This window comes from Dendronephthya gigantea, unplaced genomic scaffold (assembly GCF_004324835.1).
Source record: "Dendronephthya gigantea isolate DGI-Jeju-01 unplaced genomic scaffold, DenGig_1.0 000094F, whole genome shotgun sequence".
In the NCBI taxonomy this organism is placed as follows: domain Eukaryota; kingdom Metazoa; phylum Cnidaria; class Anthozoa; order Malacalcyonacea; family Nephtheidae; genus Dendronephthya; species Dendronephthya gigantea.
Genome location: NW_021163104.1, coordinates 404,336 through 423,990, shown reverse-complemented (window position 1 = coordinate 423,990; position 19,655 = coordinate 404,336). Strand labels below are relative to the sequence as shown.

The window sequence follows — 19,655 nt, the reverse complement described above, 5'->3', positions numbered from 1 at the left end:
AACACTACTCAGTGACAAAAATAATTATAACTGGAATATAAAATATTCTGAATAAACATTACGCAAAATAGGCTCATGCCTGGTGATTAAACTACACGGTGTCCAAAGAAAATGTCCCTTCAAAAAAATGATCCGTTTGTTTGTTTTTAAGCTCGCTAGAGATTGAGGGAAAGAGTATTTGTTGTGATATCAAATCGATATCTACAATTTACGTGAGTTCTACCGCGTTCAAGATGAGAGGGAAGCTTTGACGGGCGCGCGTTCAATAGCTTTTATTTTATGTTTATTTAAAAACACCTTGAACTTGTAGCTTGGGCCTAGCCGGGTTATACGCCGCATCACGTTTAGGTCGCGTCGAATGCAATTCAAACAATAGATAGCGAGATGATAAACCTCACTGAGCCTCATTATAATTTGATTCCGTTCGAGGCAACCTAAGACTTCGACATGTTAAATGCTAAATTAAATCTATTTCAATATGAAATATATACTTCGTTCAAATTACGCGCCTTCAATAACCAAAGGCAGCTTCTTTTGTAACGAGAGCTATCTGAATTCATGCCAGATCGCTGAATAAATTAGCCAATAGCCAAATCTTAGCAACCCTGTCGGAACGACACGAGAAGCATGCAGAATCGCAGGCGCCTACCTACGGTGGGTGAGTGGGTGGACATCCTGTAAGGCACTTTTAGTTGTTAGCAATCATACGAGATGAAGTCAGTAACAAATCATAATCAGTGTGTCTATTTTCATTTTTATCTCTGTAATTTAGAGAAGTTGTGAGAAAAATTACACGGATTGTTTTCTAGAGTAAAACCGAAGATTGGCGGGTTTTAGCAGGATACAGTAAAAAATAATTTTGCTGAATACTTAAGCCCATGTTACACGGTGCAATTTTTCTTGCAACTTGCAATGCAATTCTACTTTTGAGAGTTGTAAATTAGTGAAGAGGCTTCAAAATGATAGTGTAAGAAACGCCATGGAGTGTAATAACGACAGAATTTCGATAGTTGGCAAATTTACATTTCTCAAAAGAAGAATAGCATTGCAAGTTGCAAGAAAAATTGCACCGTGTAACAGGGCCTTTAGAGCTTAACATTTTACATTATTATTTATTTAAAGAATTCACAGCCTTGAATTAGATTGGCTAATAGCCATGTGTAAAATCGTCACGTCCAACGTGTGACGTCATAACGTGTGATACGACTTTTTTCTTGCACGTTACTACGTCATCACGTGTGATAAATAATCGTATCCCACGTTATGACGTCACACCAAGATATCAACGTCCCAAAGGAGCGGGAATGTGACATCGATTCAAGCGAAAAATTCAAAATTGTAATGTTCGTTCTTTTAAATAAATAATAAAACAATTATTAAATTTAGTTTTGACGCGATTTGAAGAATCATCAAGCCTTAGTTTGTCACTATAAACCTCAGCCTTCGGCTTCGGTTGTTGATAACCACAAACTTCGGCTAGATAATTCTTCATATCATGTTCAACCTCATTCAATAATTGTTATTTGAGTGTAATGTAATATAATGCCGGGAATGGAATTGGAATGGAATTGGAATGGAATGGAATGGAATGGAATGGAATGGAATGGAATGGAATGGAATGGAATGGAATGGAATGGAATGGAATGGAATGGAATGGAATGGAATGGATGATCCCCGAACACAAACAGATTCTTTAAGGGACACATATTTACACATTTTCATAATTTTTTTTGATAAATTTTTTTCATAACGGCTTCAAAATAGGCAAAACATCAAGTGTATGTACATCAAGGAGCAGTAAAAAAAAAGACACCCTATGGAATTTTTCTTTTAGCTTCTTCCCTGTCATGATACTTTTCAAACGGGTTATCATCCAAAGTTGCCAATCTAATTTTCATACCTTTCTTTCTTTCATGGTTAATTAGTTTAATCGCTGTGTTCATGCAAGCTGGATGATTCATAATTATTCCATCCAACCCTAGTTGAAGGTACCATCTTGCTGTCCTCATATTGTCTATTGTCCATGTGTAAACTTTGCTAAAATATTTTCCTCTATCCCTGCATGCCACCTTTTTCTTCAGTTTTTTCGTTTTGCATTCTCGACCTATGTTTGAGTCCTCACTGCTGAGCCATGCATGACCTGGGGCGACGCCAAGTTTTTTTAACCTTTTTTCTTGCTCATGAGGTTCAGTACAATTGTCTTCCGAACTGATTTCAAAACCAATCTTCTTGATAATCCCTGCCTGTTTAGATTTGAGATGACGTAAGATACCGGAGATGAATTTTTCTCTTGAGAAATCAGCAATGCTGATAATCACTTTCATCTTGGTGGGGTTTTCGTGATAAAATGGTATTAAAACGTCTTTAGCAAATTTCTTCCCCGCTTTTGCAAGACGTTTTTTTTTCATATCCCACAACTTGCAATCGAACATCATTAAGACCAAATGTTTGTTGAACTTTGCGCTGGAAGGTTTTGTTCTTTCTATAATATAAAATATTAAAATACATTGTATTTTTGGGATAATTCACATTCAAACTGAAAATGAACTTCGAATTCGCTGCTTGCGACAGAATTGTTTTCAAGTTTTAACAAGTACGTCAGGGATATTAGCCAATATAACCCAGATTTCCTACGAAATATTTAAGATGGTGCGAAACACGAATATGCAGGGTGTATAAATAAAACTGCAACCACTTAAAATCCATATAATTATGTTCGCTTCTATTCAATAACAAAAGATCGTATGCCCTTGGGAATTATTAAGGTTGCAGTTTTTATACACCCTGCATATCCCTCTTGAATGGCCATTTAATTTGTCTTCAGCCGGAAAAATCAGTTTGAAACGTAAGAAACACTGGCTTTTGCACTGACTCAGCTCGTCAGCTTCTTAAGTGATTAGGAGAATGATTGTCTCCACTCGAAAACCACGTCCTGGAAGGGGAGTAATCATAAACATTTCTGTAATATCGCATCCGCTGGGTTTTTGTTCCAAGGTCTGAGCTGTTCAAGAATTTTATTATTGGCCGCTTGGTGGTCGGTACCTGCCTACACAAACAAGCTTTGGTATTGGCCAATAAAACACAATGAGCTCTAGAAACTGATTTTCACAAGAATCATACCAATACCAAATCAATTGTTACAAAAGCCAAATTAGCCAATCACGAAACTCGATCATATTAGGCAGATGCCTACTGCCACTTGATCCAGTAGTGTCTCTTGAATAATAATTGTAACATAAATATTATAGCCTAGCAAATATTTATATTGAGATTACGATTCCCTACGCTTCATTAATTGCAACTATATCAAATAATAATTATTATGTACCTTTCAGTAGGTTCACGTATTCAGAAATACCTGACTCTTGGTTACAATCCCGACCATGGTTACAATTTAACCCATGGTAAAATTTTTTTGGGACACATGTCTTGTTATTAAATTGAACATCTGCTTCAAGTGCATTTGCTCCGCAACTCAACCATTCGTCGACTTGATCAACGCCGTTAACCATGTGACCAATATTATATATGGGTCGATCACATAGCCCAGGAGTAGCGGTGCCAAATAAAACCGCCAAAACAAAAAAAGTGGACATCTTTAACAAAAAAAACCGTCATAAAAGTTATAAGTCATGAGGAAATTTATTCCACGTATACCAGAAAAAGACCTTTTTAAAGGCTTTTTACATGAGCCCCGTTTATACTACACTCAATTTATTGTCACGCCACGACTAAAATGGGTACCCGTGCCCAATTTTATTAATTTTCAGACAACCAAAACAAATGCCGAGCAATAATAATGAAAAAAGCGAGTGTTGTGTAAACGGGTCTTAAGCCCGGTTACCCGAGATTCAACGAAACGCGAGATGATTTTGAGGCATTCAAATAAGTCTTTATGAAAGCAACAAGCACATTGTTGCAGAGGCTATTGTTGTGATGACTACACGATTACCAGCATCAGGTTATTTACTCGTTTCATCACCACAAAGTTATCTCTTCGTAATCCTTTTCTCCCCTCCCGGAGCATAGGAGCTCTACTGTTGCTTCCCGCTGCCTTAGGCCATAGCTTTCTTATAGCTTCTTTGCTTTCTCCCAGGTCCGAGGCCATTGACCTTACCAACGCCGAACAGATCATAGTTTGGCACTCTGTCGAACCGTTTTAGCAGAAACGTTTGTTAATTAAGGACCGAATCTTCTTTGAGCTGCTTTTGATGACTCCGTCCAGGTTTCAGAGCGATACATGGGCACAGACTCTAAATTTGAGTTGAAGGTCCTGAGCTTCGTGTTTGTTGATATGGCAGTTCACATTTACACCGGTCGAAGGATGGTAAAGGCTTGCCTGCATGGCCTTCTTCAGCCGCGTTTTCACAACGTGCTTTGACCTGGCCTGGACCAGACCTATGCCTAGATGTGAACGTTGTTTATCCGGCCTAGACCAGGCCTGGACCTGACCTGGGCAAGATTTTGGTAATGTGAACAGGATTCACATAGTCTTGACAAATTTTAAACCTAATAGTGTGATTTGTATATGATCCATATAATATTACCACTGTTCGGCGTGTTTTGGGTCTTTTTCTAAGTATTTAGTCAATGACTTTGGCTATCCGATATCAGCAACAAGGGAGGCAGTCCATGTGAACGGGTTGTCGGTTGTCCGTCTGGACGAATGATCCGTCTGACGGATAAGCACAAGACAAACTATCTAAGACCTGTTCATATATTCATATATAACGGTATCTCGCTAAACACATTTCACTATATTTCACGCATTCCAATGGAACCGGGTCAGCCCGGCCCTAACGAGATCCCGCATGAACAACAAAGTGATTATTAACCGGGATGACTCTCTCATGGTCGGCGTTAGATCATATCATAGACAATCCAGAAGACAGGGACTGGAAACGCTATTGTTTTCGCGTGCGCTCTCCATGATACGGCCGGCATATTTTGCGGGCTCATGTAGAACTCCATTTTCGAAAACAACAATGGACACTTCTCAGCAAAAAGACAACGCACGCAGTTACTTGGTGATTTGTAGCTTCAATAACGCAAAGAATATGTTGGTAAAAGCAATAAGTTAACAGTTTATTGTTTTTTGTTTAAACTATCTTTAAATGGGACTCTAAAACTTGCCGAAAGTTATTTTACTAGGCACATATTTCGAGGAAAACAATGGCGACACTCGGTTTAGCAAAAAATACAACGCACGCAGTTTTTTATGATAATTTCACTTTTTTAATATAAGACGATGTTGGAAAATGTGATAAGTGCACAGTTAGTTGATTTATTGTGTCAAATATATAAAAATGACCCTCTGAAACTGGGTCGAAGTGATTTTATAAGGTCCCAACTAGGTACATATTCTACGAGAACAAAAAAGTGACGTTTTAACATCAAAACACGACGCATGTAGTTATTGGCGATTCTTAGCTTTTCAAGCGCAAAAAGAGGCTGAAAAGGTAATAGATGTATACTCTGTATTATTTTGTTTACACAATGTAAGACAAAGTTTCTCAATTTATCAAAATTGTAGTTACAGTGTACAAATTAATGGTGCATACATGGCGGTCCTTTTGTGGTTTAGACTGAAAAAGGTTCTTACTGTCGGGCTCACACACTAGTCTGCATGTAGTTACAAGTTGCAGTCGCTGTCCTAATGCATTCTTTTGTAATATAAGATGCTATTTGTATGTTGTCAAAGAAAATTTATAGCTTTGATTTCAAGTTACAGGGTCCCAAAAAACTACCTAATTTTTACGTGCGTATATTTTTGATGCAAACACTTCTGGAACTGGAACTATGAGCACTGTTTACACTCAAGATGAAAAATGAAAACGCACTTACCTTGAAAACTTATCTGACTTAAAGGTCAGGTAGAAATATAATATTTATATTTAAAAAATCCCTCAAAATATGCAAACTTTTGCTGGATCTACTTTGCATTATTTTTTCCTAATAAAGAGCCCGGTTGCGTAGCAACTTAAAAATTGACGTGATAAAGCCATATCACGGATGGCGCGTCAGCATTATATAAGTGTTTTAGCTTGCGTTTCCAGTCCCTGTCTTTTGGATTGTCTATGATCATATCGAACTAACGTACATGACGTCATAAAATTTTCAATGAACCTAACCCTAACTGTAATTAAGGTAAAGCCAGAGACACTATTACATAAGTATATGATCACTCCTATACTGGGTATGAGGGTAACAGACATTTACACTTTCGTGTACATTTATAAATTTATAAATGTATCATCATTCATCGCCATATTTATTTTATCATTTTTATGAACCAGCTCTAGAAAGACTTCATTTAAGACTTCTGTTATTATACTTCCGTTATTGCAAAATTTATGACGTCATGTACGTTAGTTCGATATGATCTAACGCCGACCCTCTCTCATATGCAGGCCCCTAGACCATATTACCTATGCCTAGACGGACTATAGACGAATATGTTAAACAAAAAGAATCGCGTGTTAAGAAAGCGCTAGTAAAAAAAGTGCACACAAAAGCCTTTTTATGAATTTTTCGTAGTTCGTTCCCTGCCTGCATTTATACTAACAGACGGATGATACGTCAAGACTAACTACCCATTCACGTTCGTCGGGAAAGTTAATTATCCTGCACACGCGTACAACGAAAACACACGAGTAGCCTCATTTAGTAGACTCGACCATGGTCGAATTCGCCATTTTCCGCCGGACTCGACCATCGTCGAATTAGCCGTTTTCCGGCCGATGGTCGAATTTGAATTCGGAATCGGACTTGACCATTTATATTAACATAACCTTTATTAACATAACTGCATAGTCGTTCGTTCTCGTTGAATTGTGCATGTTCACTATTATGATTTTTGGCACTTCACTCGATGTGGGTAAATTCTAATGGTTCTGAGGGTCTTAATTTCGAGTGGAATTATACACACTTCAAATTCGCTTGCTCTTGTCAGCTGCCTCTGTAGCTCAGTGGCAAGAGCATTGCACCGGCATCGCGCGCAAAAGCGTAGGTTCGATTCCTGCCGGAGGACCTATAGTTGACTCATTTTTCCATTAGCTGTCCCTGGCTTGAATTTGAAGTGTGTAATATTCCACTCGAAATTAAGACCTTTAATAAACCCCCACTACTTATAATAATAGTATATTCCATGGATAATTCGGGTTGACGGATGCTTCCCATGCAAGTTCGTGTAGACGGATGATCCGTCTCTAGTATAAATCGGGCCATTTTTTTGTCTCAGTTTAAGTATGCAATTTGAAATCAAAAGCCTAAACCGTAGTCCGTTGTAGTCCATACCTGTTGTTCTTTGTGTTATCTTTCATAAGTCCATACTGCATGCCGCTTTCTAAATTCTACTTTGGCATTCATATCATGCTTCGTTAAATCTCGGGCTAAACGGGGCTATGTAAACAGCGCTCCAAATGCATTTGTCAAAATTTTATTGTTTCATTCCACGGCGCTTTTTCTCGGCGAAATGCGAAATATTTCGCCTGTCTCTTTTGTATTTCGACCACTTGAATCAATTGTTCTGCTTCATTGCTCACAATTCAAAAGAAGCAGGCGAAATATTTCGCATTTCGCTTGAAAATTTAGCCCGTGGAATTAGGGCTTTAGGCTGGATTTCCACTTACAGAGAAATAGTTCGCTAGCGAAATATTTGCATATTTACTTTAGACGGTTCTAACAGCAGAAATAAACTAGTTCAACATGACTATTCTCAATTCAAAAGAAGAAATGCAAATATTTCGCTCGCGAACTATTTGTTTGTACGTGGAAATCCACCGGTACCTTAAAAATCGTTTGCAAGAAGATTAAAGGCTAATTTCCACTCCGGAAAACGAGCAGCGGATCGGATCGGAACGAAAGATAATCCGCGCGTGCGCCGTCTGTTGAAATTTTTGGCTTATATTGATCCGAAAGCGTCCGAGACCGGATAAAAAAAAGTTCAAATAGTTTTAACTTTTTTTGATCCGATCCGAAATCACTTCATGGATCGGACCAGCCCGGAAAAAAAATCCGATCCGCTGCTCGTTTTCCGGAGTGGAAATTAGCCTTAACTGACAGAAATGAACATATATAATGTATACGTACTTGTTAATCAGTTGTCCCAATTTGGTGACTTTACTCAAGTATAAGGACGCTCTAGGACAGTCAAACCAGTAAAGACGGCGCTGTGACTTCGCTTTGTGACTTTGCTGAAGTAGGTACCTCAAATACGACAAACTGATTCTTAATTATATACAGATACAAACAGCCTAAGGTTGACATATAAGTCGCCTCAAATATTTCCAATTCATTGTTATAGGTAATACGCGTACGATTATCGTATTGAGAAGAAAAGTCGAACCACCCGCCTAAGTGGCTGTTTACATGCGTCCGGTTACCCGAGATTCAACGAAGCGTGAGATGATTTTGAGGTATTGAAATGAGCAGATAACATGATCCTGGCAGTCGTATTATCACCACAACAATAGCATGTACCTATTTGGTGTCTTAAAGACTTTTTTCAATACCTCAAAGTCCTCTCACGCTTCGTTGAATCTCGGGTCACCGGGCTCATGTAAACAGCCCTTTAAACATCTAATTTAAACCAATGTTGACATAAATATTCCGTCGTCCAATTTTGACAATGATGTCCATCCAGTTGCAGTCGAAAATGTTATCATATTTTATAAAGTAGTCCCCCGCTAACTTGAATTCGCTTAACTCGAACTCCTCACTAACTTAAACTAAATCCAATTCCGCTTGGATTTGGTAATGTTCTTTATAGTTATTTACTCCGCTTAACTCAAAATCGCTTAACTCGAACTCCTGGCTAATTCGAACAAATTTTGTTTTCCCTTGGTCAAATATATCCGGTTAACTCGAACTTTGATTGGTTTCGCAGGTCAAACCTTAAAACAACAAACTGGCATCTCTATCAAAACAACAACAACAACTTAATCAGTGTATAATTGCATGTATATAGATATATAAATATTAAAAGATTATAAATTTTAAAAGATTTTGTGTAGTGCCACGGTCGTTATTGATCTAGCCCTTTTGGTTCCTTTTTTATTCTTTCGATTTTTTTAATTTTAAAACGTCGTCCACACTCGGTGGCAATTCATATTGGTAGGCATGATTCCCTTGATGATTCGATTGATTTTTATACCTTACTAAACAGTAAACCTTACTGTATTAATAACTTATAATAAACGTAATCTGACTGGAACTCCGGCTAACTTGAACCCTCGCTATTGCTAACTCGACCAATTTTTCTTTCCCCTTGGGAGTTCGAGTTAGCGAGGATCTATTGTATATAAAAAACAATATTATTAGGCAAACAACAGATACATTTTTTATCAAGTTCTGATACACTAAAATAGGTATAAAAGCGAACTAAACTTGATCTATATTGGATGTATATCTTAGCGGATAAGGATCTCACCGGTACCAGTCTTTATATTATTTAAGATCTATTCACTGATGGCAAAGGACACAACATGTTTTGTGGACCCGAAGTCGACATTGCGATTCAGCGACCCAACGCGAATTTTCAGTTTTCAGAAGCATATAAATTAAATTCTGGAAGCAAAATTTGGAATCTATGGACGTCGGAGAAGTCAAAATGTATTATCGTTAAATAATCAAGAAGAATGAAATGCTATAGGATTCCGCTCGCTGTTGATATGTAAAAAAATAATATATGTATTATACTATATATAGATTATAACAACTTTCATGAGAGAACCACAAATTACGATCTTTGCTACTGAGAAATTGGAACAAGCGGTTTAAGGCCGGGGTCCATTGTATTATTTTGCGTTTTGCACACTAAGTTTTATCGTCAAAGCAATTTTGCGATTGAATAAAATAAAAGCGAATTCGAAATATTATAACAAAGAAAAATCAAGTCGCTACATACATGCCTAGGATCATAAAACGGGTATTTAGACGATAATAATTAATTCATAATTTTATTACAATGATATCAAACTAATTGAAAAACGAAAACAAAGTTTTACATTTACGATGAAATGTATTTTTTAAGAAAAAAACAGATTCATTTTGCATTAATTTTGGATATAATTAAATAATTAAGGTATTGATATTATATAATATTGGTGGTTGCCTTATTTTTATTGAAAGCTTTGAATTTATTTTTAAACTGAAATTAATCGTCTCTCTTGATGCATGTACTTGTTCAGTAATAAAACAGGATATTTGTTAAAGTTAAAGGAAAGTCAAAAATGATCTTATATATAAGATCAGATTAACAAGGAGGAATTTCGTTTTAGACCATCAGCAAGTTTGTTTACATTTTCAGTAACCAATCAGATTGCATATCATTTTACATGAAGTATTACAATTTAGGCATTCTGATTGGCTTCGCCTAAAAATGTAAATAAATATGTCGTTTGGTAAAAAAACGAAATTCTTTCTTGTTTGTTTTATTGCAATGGTGGAACTTCTTCGATGATCAGACGTGCGACAGAATTCCATCCAGTGAACGCGTTTCCGTTAGGATGTGCACTAAGTTTACAATCTCCGACAGAAACACCAACGACAACTCTTCCTTTTGGAATATTCTCACAAAACCCATCCAAAGTCCCTGGTCGGTGGAGGTTGACAGCAACGTTGGCATACACGACAGCATCAATAGGTGCAGGTGAACTGCATTCCTGACCATTAAACGTAATGAACCATCGTCGACAACATCTTCCGTTAGTGCAGCCAAGCATTCTAATGTCTCCCTGAAATGTTGCTCTCAGAGCTGTGTTGTCAGAAATTTTTTGGAAACCGCACGTCTAAAAAGAGGATTTTTTACTAAATGATGCAGATTTTTAAAAAAACACTCGAAAATCTTTCAACAACAAGGGGATTGCGAATAATCGAGAGTTAAAAAAACATTTCTGACAGGAATTAAGTAAAACAAGCCCTTAGCATAAAGTGTTAAACATGCTTGATTAATAAGCATTCACTCTCTGAGGGGATTTTCAGGCTCTGTCACTCTAAGTGGAAAGATCGTTTTGTAGAGCAGTGCTCTCCAAAACAGGCAAACAAACCTATGTAAAATACGCAGCTCTGACAACCGATTTTGTTAATTTTTTTAAGGGTCCCAAAGTCGAAGGATTTTCTGAGAAATGAGTTGCATAAACAGGGTGTATCAAAACAACGTTTACACTTTGGAAATGTCTTTTAGACGTTAGCGCACGCATCGTTAGGGGAATCTTTTGGTATGTGTAGGTAGTTTGAGGCCTTCATGCAGACACCTCTTGCACAGAAAGTTTGTAAAAAAAACAGTGTTTTGCGAGCAATAAAACGTGGTTTTAGCAGTCGATTTAAATACGGATCGCGCACAAAATTAGGTGACTGAAATGCAGTTTAACGTTTACAGGCCTAAAATATGGAAAATGTTTTATAAGTTATTAAAGTTTCAGACAATTTGGTGCGGGCGTAAGCGAGCACGCGAGGTTGAAAGTTGGGGTATTTTTGCGTTTTAATTTTAAATCTGATTTTCTGGCGACTTATTAATTCCAGATGTAACTAACATTAAAAATTCATCAACGTCGTCATCAATATATATATATATATATATATAGCGAAACAAAAGTTCGCACAGGAAGTGGTAAAAATCGTAACTTTGGAGAGCTATAAAAATCTTTTGAGAAAGCTCATTTTGATTCTGTTTTCAGAAATGAAATCAGGAAAGTGAGCACTTTAAATTGAGCCAATAAAGAAGGGGTCGAAAATTTTGTTGCAGTAGCACTTTAAATAACTATGTTTGACTTACTCTGATTCCCCCGACATCTTTATCTTCATTGATTTTTGAGAAGGTACATTGACGTATTGCTGATCGACCATTAAATGGAGAGTTTCCTGAACAGGAACAACTGCAACTATTTGCAGCAGTAGCACCCTATAATGAAACGGTTTCACCAGATCTTCAACTCGGTAAGTCCGCATGATTTTCACCATTAGCTTCTGACCAATATACGAATATTTATATATATATATATATATGTATATATATATATATATATATATATATTTATATATATATATATATATGACTATATATTCAAATAAAACAGATAAAAAGTCAAAGTGCGCTTTACATAATAGAGGTACTAGACCTCTATTATATTTGATTTTTACTGTCCAATTACAAATCCAATCTGCGATGAAGCAAAAAGGTGGTTTCCTGTCGCCCCCAAATGCAATTGACATTTCATAATTTTTCTGACGTCAAACACGCGACAGATTCATGGATAGGGTTTCAGTGATCGAGCGAAATTTATATACTTTTTACTAAGACCTGTCGAAGGATTGATAGTCGATGTTCTGAACTACGCCCGGGCAGACTTGTTTTCGTTTCATTTTTGATCAACCAAGAAATTAAGAAAACCTAGTCATTATATCGAAATTGAGTTTAATAGTGCTATAATTTTTATTTATTCATTTATTTAACTTTGCAAATAAAAAAATGCTAGATGTATTAAACACACCAAGAACATAAATGAAACCGCTACAGCTTTTGCCAATTGCATTGGTCCTTTGCATATACAATTCATAGTATTCTGATTCAAATCACTTAGGATTGATTAGAATATAAAAAGGTAATTCCACACATGTCATGCAGGATTTGTACGAATTATGCAATAAACAATACAAGCCCATGCCTATCACACGCGAGTTGACTGACCATATATAACTGGGGCCCCCAATTGATATTTTCATTTCATAAGTTTCATTCCTGACGTCAAACACGCGACAGATTCATGGATAGGGTTTCAGTGATCGAACGAAATTTATAAACTTTTAAAGACCTGTCGAAGGATTGATAGTCGATGTTCTGAACTACGCCCGGGCAGATTTGTTTTCGTTTTATTTTTCATCAAGCAAGAAATTAAGAAAACCTAGTCATTATATCGAAATTGAGGTTAATAGTGCTATAATTTTTATTTATTTATTTATTTTTTTATTTAAAAAACATGCTAGATGTATATTAAACATACGAAGAACATAAATGGAACCGCTACAGCTTTTGCCAATTACATCGGTCCCTTACATATACAATTCATAGTGTTCTGATTCAAATCACTTAGGATTGATTAGAATATAAAAAGGTAATGCATACATGTCATGTAGGATTTGTACGAATTATGCAATAAACAATACAAGCCCATGCCTATCACACGCGAATAAAATATGTACGAGAATAAAACAACTTATAAACATCAAATGTGGTACAACAACTGCCTAAAATAGACAAAACACTTCTCGACGTTTCGACCTGAGGGCCTTCGTTAGGAGGTTTATCATACAAACTCTCCTGACGAAGCCCCTCGATCAGGTCGAAACGTTGAGAAGTGTTTTGTCTATTTTAGGCAGTTGTTATACCGCATTTGATGCTAAATTGTTTGAAAACGCTGCCTGGCTACTCCCTGGTTATACGAGAATAAAATAGTTAAAATGCGCAAATTATTGGTATACGTACCGTAAATATGGAGATGAAAACCAGAATCAAACAGAAAAACATGTTTCTTCAACAAAAGCTTGACGTCAAATGAAGCTGTGCGGTTTACCGGTGCGTCAAAGATTCGACTAATCAGGGATTAATTAATTAGAGCAGTCGGCTCCGGTTTCAGATTCGCAACTTACAAATTTCACCTGAAGTCAGAGACACCGCGCAACTGTTTCACCTACACTTCAATAACATTTTTCCCATTCCTTCCAACAAAAGAATTGTACGATCGCCAAGCCTATACCCAATCTAGATTTTAATACCGTAACAGCTCGAATACGCCATGTCGCCATAGAGATACTACGGCGCGTCTAAGCAGCTACAAATTCCATAACATTAATTGTCGTATACCATGCACGCTTATGCGGTGTAATGTCAATATGGTATGATGTCAGTAATATGTAGATAGATAGCCTATATAATCAGTCCTAATGTAGATATTTCGTATTAATTTTAGGAATGCAATTTTCTAGTATTAGTTACTACTCTACATTGTTTACAATAGTTGATATCACTTTTACATAATATGCGGTATGTATGCGGTACGTCTGAAACCTCAAGATGCGGTATATAGGCAATATAGCTAGTCTCTCGCGGCATAAAAAGTGTATTTTAGGCTGCTACGATTCTTCGTGTTGTTATTATATTCTGTCAATAAATTAAAATTCGTGACTACAAAAAGCAGATTCGTCAAAATCGCTCCGGAACCCCAATTCTACATAGACACAACTATATAACATCGTAGTAATACATATCAAAAGATCGAGCTGTGTCACACTGCCTACGTCATTGGCCGCGCGATGGAATGTTAGGAATTTCGCCAGTAAATAGTCTCAAAATCGAACTTTAATCGTAAATTTCACAAACTTCTAGTTCGAATTTTTCGACAAAGTTGGTATATTTATGATCGGAAAAGACGAAATTTTAAGAAAATGCAAAAAACCCGATATCGAAATTTTCATTTCATATACACTTTAATATTTTTATGGTCGAGAATTTCGCGACCCGCAAGGTGCGATAAGGTGCGCTGACCTGCAAGCCACGAGCTACGCAGACGTGTTTGCTAAGCTAACGTGCATGCTGGGTGATGCTGCACTGCTGCATGAGTGCATTCCGCATTCGTTCATGACGTTCATCGTTTTCTTGTGGACAAAAGACGATAAAGATTCAAGATATTTCGAAATGTGGCTTCCAAGTGCCATATTTATCTTAACGCTCACCTTACACACAACTGGCTGCACCCGCCGAACACTGCACAGTAGCCCTACACTGAAAGATGCCGAGCGTTTTCGAAATGGGGTGTTTTGTTGCTCTCATGCTTTTCAACTTCATGTTGAACCAAAGTTGTTTAATATCGCTATGAATTCTCTGATCAAACTGAATACAATCTCAAATCAATCTCACGAGTTCTCACTAGTACTATCAATTGAAAACAATACAACAACGTAGTCAATGAACTGTGCCATGACGTGCTACGAATATTTGAACAAGACTAACTCCACTGTGCAACAAGACTAACTTCACAGCGCAATTAAATTTATCTAATGCTCTCCCCATTTTCACGCCCGTTCCGTTGCATAGCTGAACAACCATGGCAAGCCCAAACACACGCCTGAGTAAACGTCGATCTTTTTTGTCATAGCCCTAGCTCGACTCAAGCAATGCGAGTTTAATGCCTAGCGGGCATCTTGTTATTATAATTAGCGAAATCATGCACTAATTCGTTATTTTGTAGTCGTCCTTCATTTTCAGTAATAAAACGTTATATACCTATAGATCTAATCATCTAGAGGAGCTGATTGTCAAAAATTGTGTGCAAGTTGTCATAGAAGATCGAATGAAAATTTGTATTATTGTTTAATAATTTTAAATGGTTAAATATGTCTCAAACGCGATATACTTATCATATTATTTGCGTTCACTCACAATCACTCGTGATGCTCACATTGCGTGTTTTTGCACTTAAATAACCGGAATTTGATTAGTATTTCTCACCTCTACAGGCTCTACTTAGAAAACATCAGCTAGAATTGCGTGCTTGCTTTGCGCGACAGACACAGTGACACAGTGCATCTAGGCTTGGCTACCGCATTTCCCTCACGTCACAAAATTCAAACCTGCACTCGCACTCAATCGGTACAATCTTGCCCTATAAAAGGAGTGCGTTATGATTTACTAAGCATTTTGAATTCAACAAGCATGGCTTCCAGCACGAAGAGCAGAGGGGGAAATTTTGCGTCTGCGGAGCTCCTGGATTGCGCAGTTGCATGAATACATATCACGTTGAGGGATATCGATGCATAAGTTCCCGCAAATGAAGAACAGAAGAAAATGTGGGTAAAATTCGTGCGAAAACATCGGCCGAATTTACTCCTACGAGTTCTTCAGTAATATGCTCAGCACACTTTGAGAAATCTTGCTTCGGAACACGATATCACATTGACGTCCCGGACGAGCTGAAACCAAAGCCAGATATCTATTAGAAGGGTCTGTACCAACAAAAGTTCGGTTGTTCTCGAAGAATTACCAGCGACATCGCGTACGAAAAGAAGGGTGAGTCTGGCGATATTCTATGCAGCAAAACATTCCTCATTTGCCTATGAAATATGTGTCCAAACAGTTGCTTTGTCATAGTCGGTCAAAGCTTTTTGCAATTTGAATTGAAAATAATTGTGAATCTTGCAGATTTACGGGATCAGCTATCTCCATCGACAAGTTGCGCAGGCGAATTATCCAGTCCGGAAGTAGTGTCATCGGCCCACAAAATAAGTGACGAGGCAAGTCCCGATCAGGCAGAAATGTTAAACGTGAGCATGGAGGAGCTTATGCAGAAAACGGAGGGGGAAGCAGAGGGTGACAACTCAGAGACGGGTCATGAATCTCTGTGTGTGAATTGTAGCGTAAAACAGGAGAGAATTGAAAAGCTTCAGAAGTTGCGATCGAAGCAAAAGAAGCGTAATTTGAAGTTGCGAAAAGAGAATATAAACCTCCAAAAGGTTTGTTGTAACCAATTACTTATATATTAGCTATAACACAGCACCATTTTATCTCGTAAAAACATTGCGTTTTGGCCACCTGGATGTGATTGATCATTTCACTGATTTGTTGTGTTTATCGTTTTAGTTAGTTGAAAATATGCGAAAAGATTTGTCCTCTGAAGAAAGCAGCACTGATGAAGCAGAACACGAAAATGATATTGGTGTTTTAGACGAAGCATGTCATTTCGATGATGAATTAATGGGGATAGTTCGGATGATGATTTAAGACGGGAAACAAAAGATCCAGACTGGAACGCGAACATGGAGGACGAAGTAGCTAACGCATCAGATGATGACGAGCTTGGCGAAACGGAAGATAAAAATACATCGCCCGATTGAGGTAGGTCTTTTTTCGTTTAAACATATTGCAACAAGCGTTATTCTCCGGAACTCTTAAAAATAATTTATCTTTTATTTTAGATCGGCTGATAGTGAACCAAAATTTATTGTGTTCTACAGTATGTTGGTTTCACTGTTCTCATTGTTCTGTTTTGAATGCAAGGCACAATCACCAAGTGTTAATGTCAAAATGCATGGATCAATGGCAATAGTGGAACAAACATGCAAATCATGCAAAGGTTATACGTGGAGGAGTCAACCGTTGGTCCTGGGAAAGTATCCTGCTGGTAATATTTTAATGAGTTTTGCGATCCTGATGTCTGGATCCTCAATTAGTAAGGTTCTGCTGTTATTTAGGCATATGGGCCTTAAAATGTACTGTGCTAGGACTTTTTTCTACCGTCAGAAGAAATTTTTGTTTCCATTAATACTGCAATACTGGGAGAAATCTCGGGCTGTATTAATCGGTCAACTGAAGGGTATAAAAGATAGCGTTTGGGCTGGAGATGGTAGATTCGATAGCATGGGACACAGCGCAAAGTATGGGTGTTATTGAATGTTGAATTGTAACCTGACAAAACTTGTACACTTCGAACTACTTCAGGTATTTTAATTTCCTTTAACTTCAGGCATATTTTTACCGCTGCGCACCAGGCGAAGTCTAGAAATGGTTTAAGGGTGCACCCGTTCTACTACTGTATTACCTTATTCTTACAGGCCAATGAAGTTGGGAGTAGTAATAAAATGGAGTTGGAAGGTGCCAAGCGTTCATTTGACGCGATAATAGTCAAGGAGGAGCTTCCAATTAAGACATTCGTGTCTGATCGTCACCGCGGTATTGGAAAATGGATTCGATCCACACAAAAGGATACCACACACTACTATGATATTTGGCACCAGGCGAAGTCAACTGTGAAGAAAGTGCTAAAGGCAAGCAAAGAGAAAGGCTGCGAGATACTAAAAGAATGGGTGAAATCCATCAGAAACCACATATATTGGTGTGCTGTATCAACCAAGCCTGGTTTTGCTTCCCTTATAGAAGCAAAGTGGTTGTCTTTCATGAGGCATGTCAACAATGAGCATGAAGGACTTCCAAATGCATTGTATGACAAATGTAATCCTGGTGAAATTACCGAAACTAAGAAGTGGATTAAAATTGGTACGTGGTAGAAATGGCACATTCCTAGATTGCATGTGAAAGGTGATTTTCAACATCTCATTGTTTTTTATCTTTCATAGGATCGAAACCATACCAGAAGCTCAAAAATATTCTGACAAAGAAAACCTTAGTCAAAGATATCAAAAAGCTTTCACCTGTTGTCCAAACTAGCTCTTTAGAGGGTTTTCATTCTGTGTTAAACCATTGGCATCCTAAAATGATTCACTTTTCTTGGTTAGGGACATACTGCAGGTTAGTACACAATCTGTGCTTAAAGTGAGCAGACTGTATACAATAATAGTAATACTGGATAGAAATATTGGAACTTATGTGAATTTTTTTACACCTAGGCACATTCTAGCATGTTTACACTTCAATGAAAATACCCATAGGGTGACAAAGATGTCCAAGAAAGGCATTCCATATATAAGGGTCACCTACCCAAAATATATATAGGTGAAGAAATGGTCAGGGAAATTTCTGTTCCAGCATCATACAGTATGTATAAACAAATGTGTAAAATGGTATGAATCCATAAATTAATACTAATGTTATTATAACATCTCCTCAAGGTTATATAGATGAAATGTGTCATGAACTTCTGTACAAATGCAACAAGGAAGATTTAAAAAAGACGTATGAAACATACAAAGCTAAGGAACCTGGTTCACTGACCAGCCAGTTTTCTCAGCGCAGGAGTAAGGAGGAAGCTATCAGAAATCAAACACAAAGGAAAAGAAAACTAACTGAGTTGTTTCCTTCAGGTTAGTACTTAATTGGTTTGCTTTTATCACATAATTGTGTACATGTAAGCTTTATAGTATCTTGTACTTTATAGTATCCTGTATTTTTGATTTGTTTAGGTGATATTCAACACCAAGACCAACCGAAACGCTTCCCATTTTAAGAACTCGCTTGCGCATTGCGCAATGCGAGTTAATTAGTTTATCGTAAATAAGATAAACTTTTTGAGATTTTTTTATGGGATGAGATGGGGAATTATAGGACGTATATCATGCAGAGTATATAAGAAATAACCTGTCACCACTGACTATGCATGCACCGATAATCTATCACGTGTCCCATGAAATCCAAGGGCGTATGAAAAAGGCTGCCTCCCAGGTAGGAAAATTATCCTCTGGACCTTATCGGACCGAAATTTTTTTATGCAACGCGTGTCTTTTTCATTCGCATCAAAGAAAAACATTAGCATTCACCGAGCTGCAAGCTCAGAGCACCGTCATTTCCGATCTTAATTTCATAACAGGAATACGCAAGTGTTGTCCCACCTGGTATGGTGTACTGTCTGTGTTGTTTTGTCTCGCTAGAGCCATCGCTGTTCAATGACAATGTTATCGGATGGCCACCTACTAAATCCCCTAAAAATGGCAACAATTTTGAAATGTCTAAATATACAGTATGTGCATGTCGTTTTCATCCCATATGTTTATCCCTTATACAGATAGTGCATCCGTCTTAGCTCGCGCCGAAGGCGAGGTGAATATAGGCTTGTAATCACCGAGCCTGAGGCGACTAATTGCTTTAGTATAAATTTCGAGGTTTTTACAAATATAATTATAATCAACAGAATTTCATAAAAAATTTATAA

The 19,655-nt window shown here is 37.4% G+C and overlaps 2 protein-coding genes and 1 pseudogene across 2 annotated transcripts; 1 reads left to right on the top strand and 2 right to left on the bottom strand.

Moving 5' to 3' along the window:
• Positions 1 to 1,754: 1,754 nt before the first annotated feature.
• Positions 1,755 to 8,313, bottom strand: LOC114533705 (phospholipase D LhSicTox-alphaIA1i-like). The gene is made up of 3 exons (XM_028555302.1): positions 8,092 to 8,313; positions 3,329 to 3,596; positions 1,755 to 2,482 (listed from the first exon to the last, which is right to left on the bottom strand). Exons 2-3 carry the CDS (start codon positions 3,594 to 3,596, stop codon positions 1,815 to 1,817), a joined length of 936 nt encoding a protein of 311 aa, XP_028411103.1. The 5' UTR covers positions 8,092 to 8,313; the 3' UTR covers positions 1,755 to 1,814.
• Positions 8,314 to 10,365: 2,052 nt separating this feature from the next.
• Positions 10,366 to 13,590, bottom strand: LOC114533706 (collagen triple helix repeat-containing protein 1-like). The gene is made up of 3 exons (XM_028555303.1): positions 13,484 to 13,590; positions 11,777 to 11,902; positions 10,366 to 10,790 (listed from the first exon to the last, which is right to left on the bottom strand). Exons 1-3 carry the CDS (start codon positions 13,523 to 13,525, stop codon positions 10,434 to 10,436), a joined length of 525 nt encoding a protein of 174 aa, XP_028411104.1. The 5' UTR covers positions 13,526 to 13,590; the 3' UTR covers positions 10,366 to 10,433.
• A 3,219-nt stretch (positions 13,591 to 16,809) lies between these two features.
• On the top strand, positions 16,810 to 18,990 carry LOC114533724 (annotated as a pseudogene).
• The last annotated feature ends 665 nt before the right edge of the window (positions 18,991 to 19,655 follow it).

Coding starts and splice junctions, on each gene's coding strand:
- LOC114533705 (XM_028555302.1), bottom strand. CDS start 3,596: ATGTCCACTTTTTTTGTTTTGGCGGTTTTATTTGGCACCGCTACTCCT. Junction 2,483..3,328: donor ATACGTGAACCTACTGAAAG/GTACATAATAAT, acceptor TTTATATTATAG/AAAGAACAAAACCTTCCAGC.
- LOC114533706 (XM_028555303.1), bottom strand. CDS start 13,525: ATGTTTTTCTGTTTGATTCTGGTTTTCATCTCCATATTTACG. Junction 11,903..13,483: donor TTTTCATCTCCATATTTACG/GTACGTATACCA, acceptor GTTTCATTATAG/GGTGCTACTGCTGCAAATAG. Junction 10,791..11,776: donor AAGATGTCGGGGGAATCAGA/GTAAGTCAAACA, acceptor TCCTCTTTTTAG/ACGTGCGGTTTCCAAAAAAT.